General features: G+C 34.2%; 1 protein-coding gene across 2 annotated transcripts; it reads left to right on the top strand.

Moving 5' to 3' along the window:
• Positions 1-8,376: 8,376 nt before the first annotated feature.
• LOC21402937 (scarecrow-like transcription factor PAT1) lies at positions 8,377-11,636 on the top strand. Of its 2 annotated transcripts, none has more exons than XM_024176300.1 (2): positions 8,377-8,522; positions 9,478-11,636. In XM_024176300.1, exon 2 carries the CDS (start codon positions 9,731-9,733, stop codon positions 11,369-11,371), a length of 1,641 nt encoding a protein of 546 aa, XP_024032068.1. In that variant the 5' UTR covers positions 8,377-8,522; positions 9,478-9,730; the 3' UTR covers positions 11,372-11,636. The 2 variants fall into 2 exon arrangements, with proteins under 2 accessions (XP_024032068.1, XP_024032069.1); XM_024176301.1 differs by lacking the exon at positions 8,377-8,522 and adding an exon at positions 8,546-8,762.
• Positions 11,637-13,091: the final 1,455 nt, after the last annotated feature.

Below are 13,091 nucleotides of genomic sequence, written 5' to 3' on the forward strand. Positions count from 1 at the left end.
AGGCGGGGCTAAGCGGCGGCGTCCTCGACGGAAGAGCTGTGCTGGGTTTGGACGAGAGAGAGAGATGGGTGAGATAGGTCTAGTAAGAGATAGGTGAGAAAAATATTAGGGCAGATCTATAATTTTTTCCCGTAAATATTACTTTTTTAGGAAAATAAATAACACCCTATTAAGTGAGTTTAAGATTATAATAAAATGTGATAACGTAAAACCCTTAAACTTCACTTTCTTAGATTTTTAAAAAATTTAATAATTATATCAAACATACAAATCTGAAATATTCCTATTCTCATTTTTAAGATTATCTCGTGCAAAACGCCCTGTATGTTAACTTATAGCTGTTAATCTGCTTTGACTTGTGTGTTTACTGACGTTATATAGCTTCATTATCAATCGTACGTTATATAGCTACATTATTAATCATACGTCATGTCAGAATGTCCACATGGCCGTGCTCCCCCCTTATATAAAATTAGATTATTTTTGTAAATGTCTCCGAATTATGTTTTCTGTTTTAAAATACTTTTTAATTGTTCTAAACAATTTAAAGCATCTCTTGTGAATGTTTAATTCACGAATTTAAATTATGATTTAAAATTATTTTTAATTTATATATATTTTTTGTGAACAAAATATTATAATAAATCACGAATTATGATTTAAATTATGTCACGAATCTTTATACCAAACATAATATACAAAAAAGATTCAAATTACGTCTAATTCTGCCTATAAAGTTAACGGATTTACTGATATAACATCCATTTTATAACTTTAAACTTAATTAAGCTGAAAAAAAGATTAGTTATTAAAAAATGATTAAAAAACCAAAATCCCAAAATTAAAATAAGAAATTATTTTGCAAAACTCAACAAAACAAACTAAGACTTTGTTTAGTTCATTGATTTATATTTTTAATTTAAGTTGATATGTAATTTTATTTAAGAATTTTTTACTGTAATAAAAAAATTAATGTAGACCATGTTCATTTCGCTGATTTGAGTTTAGAATTCGAGTTTTACTACAGTAAAAAGCTCTCAGAAACAGTCATATTTAATTTTTTTGCTACAGTAAAAAGCTCTCACACAACATCACATATCAACTCAAATTAAAAATTTAAATTAACGAACTGAACGGATCCGTAATTTTTTGTGAAAATTTTTAACTGTAATAAAATTAAAATTAAAAATTTAAATCGATAAAATGTATAGCCTAAAAAAAACAACAAACAATAACAAAACAAAAAAATTCCCTTCCCCAGCCTGGAGAACTTTACTCGAGATAAGAAAAAAAAAAAAAAAAAAAAAAAAAAAAAAAAAAAAACCGCAGAAAACAACCAACCTCGCTGCAACAACAAAATCAGTCTTCTGATTATCAAAACCACCTCTTCTTTTTCCCCAAAGCTCAAAGCCGCAAAATACAACAGCTTATCGGCCTCCGATTCGGAAGTTTTTTGGTGCAAAATGAATCGGCAATTGGGTTTGAAATCTGCATTAAAATACAGGTTGCGATAGTGAAGATTAGGTGTTCGTAGAAATGCACAAGAGTTAGTTTCTGCTATTTCTATGTGTTTTCTATTCCATCGCACAGAAATTTCTATATATATATATATATATATATGCATCTTGCTTGGTAAGAAGGTAAGCAAAATAGAACTATAAGCAAAAGTTTTTTTTTTTTTTTTGAGAAAGATTTAGACGGGGTTGAGCTTCAGGCCAAGGTTTGGATTCTCCATCGCTAAGAAGATTTGTGTAGAAGGGGGTGGGTTTGGAAACTTACCCAGATGCATTTTGTTTCCTTTTTTAAAAGAAAAATTCATTTGTTTTTTATTTACTGATTTTTCATCTTAATTGAGTTTAAAATTATAATGTGAATGTCACGTCACCAAATTTGTTACTTTAATTTACGGAGTTGGACAGAAAAAACATCTTGAGTGTTTTTTTACACTCAGAAAGTGTTTTGAACCATTTTAAATAATTAAAGAGTATTTTAAAATATAGTACATAATTACATTAATAAAAATAATTTTATAAAATTTTGCAGGTCAAGATCTGAACGACCACGTAAGCGATTAGGAGAAGAAGAAATGTTCTTGAAGAAAAAAAAATCACATCAATAACCATTAATCACGACTGGTTAATTAGAATTCAGGGTTTTTTTTTTCTTTTCCCTTTTTTCTAAGGGAAAGAAATTTAATTAAAAGTAAGACAAATTTCCAGGGCAACAAAACAACATCCATCGGCTCAGGTTTTATCTTGGCATAAACTAAATAAAGTTTTCGTTTATTTTACCGATTTGACTTTATAATTTGAGTTTTGCTATAGTAAAAAGCTTTCAGAAACAGTTATATTTAACTTTTTTACTACAGTAAAAAATTCTCACATAAAATCGCATCTTAACTCAAATTAAAAACTCAAATCAACGAACTAAACGGACCTAAAATCTAAAAAAGAATCAAAATAGAAAAATACTTAAAACCACCGGTCAAGTTAAGAACCACAACTTATAAAAGATGTGCTCTGTTCTGCCTATAAATCCCATGATCATTATTTTGTATATGGGGGTTCAGCAATGGTGGCCTATAGTATTGTTGGTCAAACCTAAGCAAGAAGAAGACAAGGCCCACTTGGTCAAATTGTGTGCAACTTGTCATGACCTATATATTATTGTAGTGGCAAGACCGGAAAAGTTGGAATTTGAGCACGTGCATACAACATTTCTCTTCAATAATATCTCAAAGTTACTTTATTTTACATGTAACTCAATCGAGATACGTTTAGTATAATATCAAAGTCACTTTATTTTACATGTAACTCAATCGAGATACGTTTAGCATAACTAATAATCATTTTAATTAAATGTATTTAGTAAATTACCCAATATCTGACTTGTGAGTGTTTATATATATACCTCTAGAGCAACTTATTATTATTTTTTAATTATTATTAACTAACTGCATATTTTTCATAGCCATCCAAATGGAAAAAAAAAAAAAAAAGAATGAAAGAAAAAAGACTGGGCATATATGTTTTATGCATCCATTTTTAGTTCCATTGATTCTAAAAATGTGGGCATCGTATTTCCAACGTTCTACTGAATTTTGGCCTCATTATTGTAGTTCTGACAATTGCGTATTGTTTTATTAATTGTTAATTATTGCTAGGAATTTTATTCCTATGTGTATTTTTATTGGCAATCTTGGGTCAAAATTATTTTAATCATTTGTCGATGATTTTAATTTGAACTGGTTTCGCAGATAAACTTGTGTTTAAATTTTGAATTATGTGTCTTTTCAATATTTGGGGTTTGAATTAAAGATATGCATGCTGATTTTGAGTGATAAAGTTTAGATTTTTAAATTTTAAATTAATCACTTTAAGTTTTGGGTTTATTTTGAATTTGATTTTTGTGGATTTAATCCTTGTGTGTAATTGAGTCTAAATTCATTTAATGATGAATCTGTTTGTTGAGTAAGTTTTCTGGCGGTTATCTGCAGGATTGTGCACATGTAATTCAGATCTAGTTTGAGTTCGAATTTAAATTAGCAGATCACTTTAGTGTCTTTTGAGTGTCTTAACACTGCAAGTCTAGGTATTATGTTTAGACGATAAGGCCAGAAAATAAACTATTTGTTCACATAATGCAAAGGTTCGAGGTCCTGTATTTTGAAGACAACTAAAATTTCAAAAAGATTTAAATTTGAAGATTTTGAGCAACCGAGATTTAAATTTAAATGGAGATCACGACCAAATCTCAACTTATATGAAGTGAAGAGATTTTAAACCTCATATATGAGAGTTTCATTATTTAAGGAGAACACTTTGTGATTGTCATGTACCGAGAACTAGTGCTTTCATTGAGAGATAATTAAAACCTTCTCATTAGAGCTTAAGTATGTGAGAAAAACTAGAGCTATTTCTTAGGCCTCAAACCCTATTGTCTGCGGACTTTTAGAGAATCCGGAATAGGTTTGAGGAGGAGCCGAAGGTAAATTGTTATGCTCAAAGTACGTCAGGTGGACCGAAGGTGAGCATTGAGCTTGGAATAGGTTAGGTGGGTTGAAAGTAAGTTGAAAACTTGAAGTAGGACGCGAAGTCTTAAAGCGAGTCAAGAAGAGTTAATGCGGGTTCTATATTAGTGTAAATTTTAGGCTTTTTTTTTGTAATTCCATCAAACTGTAACTGTAATTCGGTGATTAATTATGGAATCATCTTCTTATTTAGTGTGATTAGCATTCTAGTTTTTTCATTGAGGGGGGTGTTAGCCACGTTAAAAAATCATATCACAATATATACAGACAATTTACTGAAATTCATGAAGGAGTAGATATCTCGATCCCCCTCTTACATTGCCTCCCGTAGTCAAAGATTCTTTTCTTTCTTTCTTAGTTTTTGTTTTGTTTTTTGTTTTTGTTTTTGTTTTTGTTTTTTTTTTTTTTTAAATGTTGTCGCTAGTCAAGATTCATGAGCTAAAGAAAATTAAGAATTTACCACATATATATAGGAAATAAACTAAATAGCTCTATAATTTTGGTGTTAAACATTTAAATACTACATAGGCCTCGTTCGCTTCGTGGATTCGAGTCTTCAATTCAAACTGATATGTGACTTTTTCTGAAAATTTTTAACTGTAGCAGAAAAAATTAAATGTGACATTTTCTAAGAGCTTTTAACTGTAGAAACCTAAAACTAAAAGTTAAATGTTTATCAACCTTTTAAAATAGATTAATAAACTAACATGAAATGAACGAGGCCCTAATAAATATCCCAAATCCCATTTATCATCCCATCTTAACATACCACATAATATTGTACAATATTAATCCGCTATATTCCTACATTTTTGTCATCTTTCTTGATGTTGGAGTCAAAGAAATTAAAAAACATAATTTTTTCATAAAAAAAAAAAAATCCACACTGATGATGCAACTTATACATCATATTCCATTCGGTCGATTTCCTTGCCAACTGGAACTTGAAATCATGACAATGAAAGAAAGAATAAGCTCATCATCTAGAAGTCATTTTCACTTATAAATCTACATCTCTTGATCAACAAGCAAAAATTTACTTGAAGCAAAACTCTAATCTCTCTCTCTCTCTCTCTCTAAAACAAACACAAAAGTCCAAAGTGACAAAATGGGAGAGAATCAAGAAAGGGGAGTTGATGATAAGAGTGTTTACTGTGATTGATAAGCTCAATCTCACTTTGGAGGAGACAAGGAAACAAGGTTCCTTTTTTTTTTTTTTTTTTTTTTTTTTTTTTTTTTTTTTTTTTTTACTTTCAACATATTTTTATTTATTCCAAAGGGTTAGATCGAATCACTTGCATGATAACGTAAGTGGGGATTATAATTTAAAAGATATTCTAAAGCAAGACGAAATATAATAATAGGTCAGCTTCATGAGGGGGATGTTCACGGCTTTAAAAAATTCTCGTTTTCCAATATTAAATTAGCTAATCATTCCTATATTCATTTATTAATTTCATTGTTCTTCTAGAAAATGAATATTTTTTATGATCTTATGCGATCCATATCTTTGTACCACTCAAATATATATATATATATATATATGCATATATAAACTTCCCTCTTTTCTATGGTTAAGCATGCGCATAAAGTGATCATGGATCAAAATGAGTAAACTTAAATAATAAATTCCATAATCCACGAGGAAGGAATTTGAAACACATATAACATATATATCCATGCAATTATCAACTAGTGCTGAAGTTTTTTTCAACTGCTTTGCAGTGTTTTCTCTTTATTTAATAATTAATAACACATTTTTCATCTAAGAAATGGATTGCGGTAGTTGAATTTTCAGTCAGCACGGTTTAAAAGAAATAATAAACTTTTGCTTAAAGCTGGATTAAACCCATTAGAATAATCAATAATGGGTCAATCAATTAATTTTCGTAACATGGTTTTATTTACATCAACAATTTGAATTCGTAAGCTTACTGCTACATGGCACAACAAGAAATGCAAAAAAATATACGTTTGGTTCATGGATTAGAATCATGATATTATAACTATTTTTTATTTACGCGTATTTTTTATGAGAGAAAATACTGTAACGAACCATAAACCATGATTTAAATAATGGTTTAAATCCTCCAACTAAACATCTCCAAAAAATGCACAAAAATATAAAAAAAAAAAATGAGTTTTCTACGGTAAGAGACCTAGTAAATATAATACATATTTCGAAACGTCAATATAGTGAAAGTCGAATAAGAATAAAAAAGTAAAGTATAAAACTGACAATATTTGATACTATCGACAGAACATTTGTTGAATTCTCCTCAAAGCAAACTGACATTCTGTAGCAAAGTGTTTAATAGGGTTTGTTAAAGTTTTGAAAGTAAATGGAACCAAGTAGTATAATTGTTTCCAAAGTTTTGAAGTCAAGTTCAAAAACTTGGGATTGGACTACTTTAGAATAAAAAATATATAAGAAATTTACATAGTTTGGAAATTGGAGTTGGGATAGATCGGCAAAAAAGTTTGGAGTTTGGATAAGGTGAAAAAACATCTAAAAAAAAACACATTAACGCGTGGCTTAAAACAGTCATCTTCCATTAGCGACAAGTACTAGCACATGACCAGTATTCCATTCATTTTGGTCTCTCCAAACGTGCAGGAAATAATAATTAACCTTCAATGAATATAAAAAAGTTAGGGAATTGAGTAATAAGGGAAAAAGATTTGGGTGTAAGATAATAAATATCATGTCACGAATGAAACAAATTATTTATAATTAAATTTTAAAGAGTAGATCTAGATACTGAAAGTAGGGTTTGAAGATAGATCGTCAAAGTGGAAAGGACAAAAAAGAGGGAGGTGCATGTTAGCTGAAGTGGAAAGGCAGCACTTTCCTACGTCATCTTTTGTTTATTTAACCTTCGCCGTAAAGTTTCTCTATTCTCTCACTTCTTCAACTCTCTCTCTCTCTCTCTCCTCTCTCTCTCTCTCTCTCTCTCTCGTTTATACTCGACAGTCTTATTAATAGGGCTACTTTAGGACGATTAAATTTAGTTAAAAGAAAATATATAAAATAGATAGTTTTAATATAAATTTAGCAGTAAAAATTATTAATAGTTTATTTTTTCTCATTTTATCAGAGAACTTTTAATATATATATATATATATAATAGACATGATAACAGTTTGATATAATTCTAAAATTATATATAAAATTATTTTTTCACCTATTTGCATTTCTCAACCGTTTGGATCACTGTCCCCACTCCTACCCACCCCAGGGTGCATGGTAGATTGGATGGATCCCATCTATTTCTTTTCTTGTTTTTATATATATGTATGTGTATATATATATATATATGTACATATATAACATTAACATATGCTTTCACCTGAAAATACGATTATGCCCCTCATGCAACATACCAGCCCTACCAGCTCTACCGTGGGTTTGTAAAATCTTTTCACGATGAAAGTTGGTGTTAATTATGTTCTAATCATGTTTTTAAGGTACTTTATATGATTCCAACTAGGATTTGCTGGTTTTTTGTAATGCTAATGCTGGAGTCAATCTGTATAAGTTGCTAGTTTTATTTTGACTAGACAAGAAGGAATTTAGTCTATATATTTTCTTCCTTTTATCTTTCCATGTAATAAACGCTGGTGATAAAACTAGTCTACTAAGTGCTAACTCATTTTAAAAGCAAAAGGGAGAAGAAGAAGAAGAAAAAAAAAAAAGAAAGAACGTGAAAATTACTCTAGAAAACCATGATAATTGCTATAAACTTGAAAAAAGAAAAATGTTAAAGAAGTCAACTCTCAGTAGCAATTTTGTGGTCAAAATTATTTGTCTAAACTTGACCATAAAATTCTCATTAAAGAAGGGACAAAACCTTGCAATAGGAACAGACTTTCTGTAGGAGAAAAAAAAAAGTCTTAATTCATTCTTATGAAGAAAATAGCTATAATTGTTATTGTACCCAAATAACGTTGTAAAGCCCTTAGACAAAAGCTTATATGTAACCATACCATGTCACATTCCTCTAGTGTAATCGAGGGTATTTTGGTCATTATATAAAGACCCATGATTTTATTTGTTATTTTTTTTAATTTTTTAAGGTATTTTCTCTAATAATCCTTCCTACTTGTAATACTAATTTTTAATTATTGAATCTATTTAAAATCATATCATATTAAAAATATATAATTTTTTATATAAATATAATTAAAAAATAAAAAATTACTGATAATTTTTTTTTTTTTTTTTTGGGTGTTAGTAGCGAAACTCCCGTCTTTTTAAGGACCAAAGATGGTTACTATTACTAGTCCTAGACGTCTGAGTGGCTGTATAAGTAGTTTGGAGAAAACCAGAGGGGGTTTTACTAATCTCACTCACTATTTTTTTTAATAGTGGAGACTAAACACAGAGCGCGTTTTTATCTTCAGCTCTTCTCTCTGTTCTGTTCTGTTCTGTCCGTATTGCGACACACCCTGGTCTTTACAGGAATTCAAAGCTTCGAGATTCCCAACTCAGGTATTTCTGTCAAACCAATCAGTTTAGCTCCAAAACTTCAACCTTCTACTTATTCCCCAAATACCCAATTTCCTTATTCTCTCTATCTCTGGCTCTTTCGAAATTCTCTGGCCTTTTTTTTTTCACTGAAATTTGCGGTTCGGCAATACCCGAAAGATTGAGCATCTGGGTTTGTGTTTTTGTTGCGTGATTCGGTGTTACTGATAATGGGTTGCTGAAGAATTCTTTCTGGTGTTTTGGGTTTGTCTTCTTTTTCCCCTGTTTTTTTTGTCCGTCCTGTTTTTCATGATGTTTTTCTTCAGTTCATTGAATGTTTATGCTAGTAATTGTGATTGCTTTTTTTTTTTTCCGTATTTCCAGACGGTTCAGTGGGTAAGAATTTCTCACAAGTTCGTGTCTGTAAGCTAGGATTGGCATGTTTTGTAGCAATATTATTGGTTTTAAAACTAATGACTATATATGTTTATGTTATAGACTTCTTCTATGTACTATATATAAATACAGAGAACTCTCAACACATGTGTCAGCTTATTATCGTTGGAATGTTTGGGATTTCAGTTCAGTATTTGCATAGAAAATTCCGTTTTGCTATTCATTTAACTGGAAGGTTCGGAATTTTAGGTTGTGGTACAAGATGTTTCCAGATTTTTGCAGTGACCACAGTTCTTTTGTTGTGTTCATTAGCAGTTTTTTGTTGATTTTAACTTCTTGTTTTTTTTTTTCAGTTTAATAATTTCTGGGTAAAAAAAAAAAAAAAAAAAAAAAGTTTTTGTATTTGGTGTGTGTGTAATTTTTAACTGACTGAAAAATTCAATGGCCGAATCTTCTGTTTCTACTGCATAAAGGGTCTGAACACTGAAACTTTTCTTAGTTTTTCAAGGACACATAATGCACATCTCTCTCCAATTTATGTGATGTGATTGTAATGTTTCTGCGCACTTTTTTTTTTCTGCAGATTATGCTGAATCCATAGTACACTCTATATTTCTGCAAAGAACAACTGGAAATTTCACCCAAAGGATCAAACTGATGGCTTATGCTGTTGTCATACAGATTATCTGACATTTATCCAACATTTTCCGTACCAGTTGTACTAGCATTATATAACACCTAAGAAGCCAACTTTTGGCAAAAGAATCCAAAAACAGCCCTTGAACAAGGGTAAACTACTCAGATTTCTGTAGCCTTTTTTATTATTTTTTATACAAATGTCACAGAAGCGCAGAGCTTCAAGTATGTCGAACGAGTTATATTATCGGCCAATCCAAGAAGCGGAAGCTTACTGCCTGCCTCAGTTCCGATCTTTAGATCAGGAACTTTGCTACAACGATAGCAGCCAAGGCGCTTATTTCTCGGTGAAGAACTCACTTCAGCAGTACTGCACTTTGGAATCATCCTTGGCGGACGGCAATTATGCTATCTACAACTCGCCATCAACCGTCAGTTTCTCACCTAATGGAAGCCCAATGTCGCAGCAAGATTCTCATTCCTACCTACCTGATCAGCACCACTCGCCCGATAACGCCTATGGCTCTCCTATCAGTGGCTCTTGCATAACTGATGAGATGACTGACTTGAAGTACAAGCTGAAAGAAATAGAAAGCGTGATGCTGGGTCCTGATTTGAGTCTTCTCAACAACTATGACGGTGCGATTCTGAGCGGGAGTAGCAATAACATCTCACATGAGAGTGAGAGCTGGGGACAGATTATGGAATCAATCTCAAAAAGGGATGTGAAACAAGTCCTGATCTCGTGTGCGAAAGCGGTGTCGGATAACGATCTATTAATGGCGCAATGGTTGATGGATGAATTGCGCCGGATTGTGTCAGTCTCGGGTGAACCAATCCAAAGGCTAGGAGCATACATGTTGGAAGGACTTGTTGCGAAACTTGCCTCTTCAGGGAGCAATATCTACAAAGCGCTGAAATGCAAAGAGCCTGCAAGCTCTGAAATGCTGTCTTACATGCATATCCTCTATGAACTTTGCCCCTATTTCAAATTCGGATACATGTCGGCAAATGGGGCCATTGCAGAAGCCATGAAAGATGAAAATCGAGTTCACATAATCGATTTCCAAATCGCTCAAGGGAGTCAGTGGATCACTCTAATCCAGGCCTTTGCAGCCAGGCCTGGAGGACCTCCCCACATCAGAATAACAGGCATCGATGACACCATGTCAGCTTATGCTCGAGGAGGAGGACTAGAGATTGTTGGAAGGAAGCTATCCAAGCTTGCTGAGACATTCAAGGTGCCATTTGAGTTCCATGCTGCAGACATGTCAGGCTCTGAGGTTCAGCTTGAAGATCTCAGGATTCAACCCGGAGAGGCCTTGGCTGTGAACTTCGCGTTCGTGCTTCATCACATGGCTGATGAGAGTGTCAGCACTCAAAATCACCGGGACAGGCTGCTGAGGCTAGTCAAGAGCCTATCTCCGAAATGTGTGACTCTTGTAGAGCAAGAATCGAACACGAATACTGCAGCATTCTTTCCCCGGTTCCTGGAGACGCTGAACTACTACACAGCCATGTTCGAATCCATCGATGTGACTCTTCCTCGGGGTCACAAGGAGAGAATCAATGTTGAGCAGCACTGCTTGGCCAGAGAAGTGGTGAATATAATAGCGTGTGAGGCGGCTGAAAGAGTGGAAAGACATGAGCTTCTTGGGAAATGGAAATTGAGGCTTAAAATGGCTGGATTCAGTCCATACCCTTTAAGCTCATTGGTGAATGCCACCATTAAAACACTGCTAGAGAACTACTGCAACAAGTATAAGCTTGAAGAGAGAGATGGGGCTCTATATCTTGGTTGGATGAACAGATTTTTGGTTACTTCTTCTGCATGGAAGTGAAAAAGCTGCGCAGAAATTGAACATGTAGTTTTTTATTTTTATTTTTTTTTTCGCTTTTTCTTTACTGTTATTTTGTTTTGTTATTGGTTAACTTCATATGAGAAGGGTGTCATTAGCCGAGTACTTTTCTCATGTTGAAGTTAGCCATTTTGTTTGGGGACTCCTATGTTTTACTGATGGAGTGGAAAAACTGGTATTTCTTGGGGTGATAATTGCAGGCTTTTGTATATGGAAATCTGAGCAAGGGAACACCAAATTTCTCTTTTTTTTCCCCCCTTTCGCTTTTTATGAAGAGATTTAAAGCAATAAAATGATAGAATATGGTTCTTGAATATCAATATGCCTTGTGTCTGGTCAAAATATGCAAAGCAGAAATTCCATTCTTTCACATGTTGTTCTCTGAGAAGACTGGTGAATCTATGGATATAAAATTTCCATGACATGAAATATAACTTCATTACTCGCACATTGCCTAATAAAATTTTACAGAAAAATTCATATCATGTGCGGCTGCCTGGGTCACTTTCGGTATGTTATCAAAGGCAGCTGCCTGGGACACTTTCGGTAGGCGGCTGCCTCGGTCACTTTCGGTATGTTATCAAAGCCGGCTTCCTCGGTCACTTTTCGTATGTTACCAAAGCCGGCTGCCTCGGTCACATTTAGTACGTTATCAAAGCCGGTTGCCTGGGTCACTTTTAGTACCTTACCAAAGGCGGCTGCCTGGGTCACTCTTGGTACGTTACCAAAGGCAGCCAAAGGCGGCTGCCTGGTCACTTTTGGTACATTACCAAAGGCGGCTGCCTGGGTCACTTTTCGTACGTTACCACAGGCGGCTGCTTGGATCACTTTTCGTACGTTACCAAAGATGGTTGCCTGGGTCACTTTTCGTACGTTACCAAAGGCGGCTGCCTGGGTCACTTTTGGTGCGTTACCAAAGGCGGCTGCCTGGGTCACTTTTGGTGCGTTATCCAAGGCGGCTGCCCGGGTCACTTTTAGTACGTTATCAAAGGTGGCGCATGGGTCACTTTTGGTACTTTATCAAAGGCGGCTGCCTGAGTCACTTTTGGTACGTTACCAAAGGCGGCAACCTGGGTCACTTTTGGTACGTTATCCAAGGCGGCTGCCCGGGTCACTTTTGGTATGTTATCAAAGGCGGCTGGTTGGGTCACTTTTAGTATGTTATAAAAGGCGGCTACCTGGGTCACTCTTACTATGTTATCAAAAGCGACTGCTTGGGTTGCTTTTAGTACGTTATCAAAGGCGGCTGCCTGGGTCGCTTTTAGTACATTATCAAGGCGGCTGCCTGGGTCGCGATTAGTACGTCGCTTTTAGTACGTTATCAAAGACGGCTGCCTGGGTCGCTTTTAGTACGTTATCAAAGGGTGCTGCCTTGGTCGCTTTTAGTAAGTTACCAAAGGCGGCGGCCCGGGTCACTTTTAGTACGTTACCAAAGGCGGCTGCCAGGGTCACTTTTAGTACGTTACTAAAGGCGGCTGCCAAGGTCACTTTTAGTACGTTATCAAAGGCGGCTGCCTGAGTCACTTTTAGTACGTCATCAAAGGCGGCTGCCAGGGTCCCTTTTTGTACGTTATCAAAGGCGGCTGCATGTGTCACTTTTAGTACGTTATTAAAGATGGCTGCCTCGGTCACTTTTAGTACATTATCAAAGGCGGCTGCTTCGGTCACTTTTAGTATGTTATCAAAGGAGGGGCTAGGGGCC

Source organism: Morus notabilis, unplaced genomic scaffold (assembly GCF_000414095.1).
Source record: "Morus notabilis unplaced genomic scaffold, ASM41409v2 Scaffold24, whole genome shotgun sequence".
NCBI lineage: Eukaryota > Viridiplantae > Streptophyta > Magnoliopsida > Rosales > Moraceae > Morus > Morus notabilis.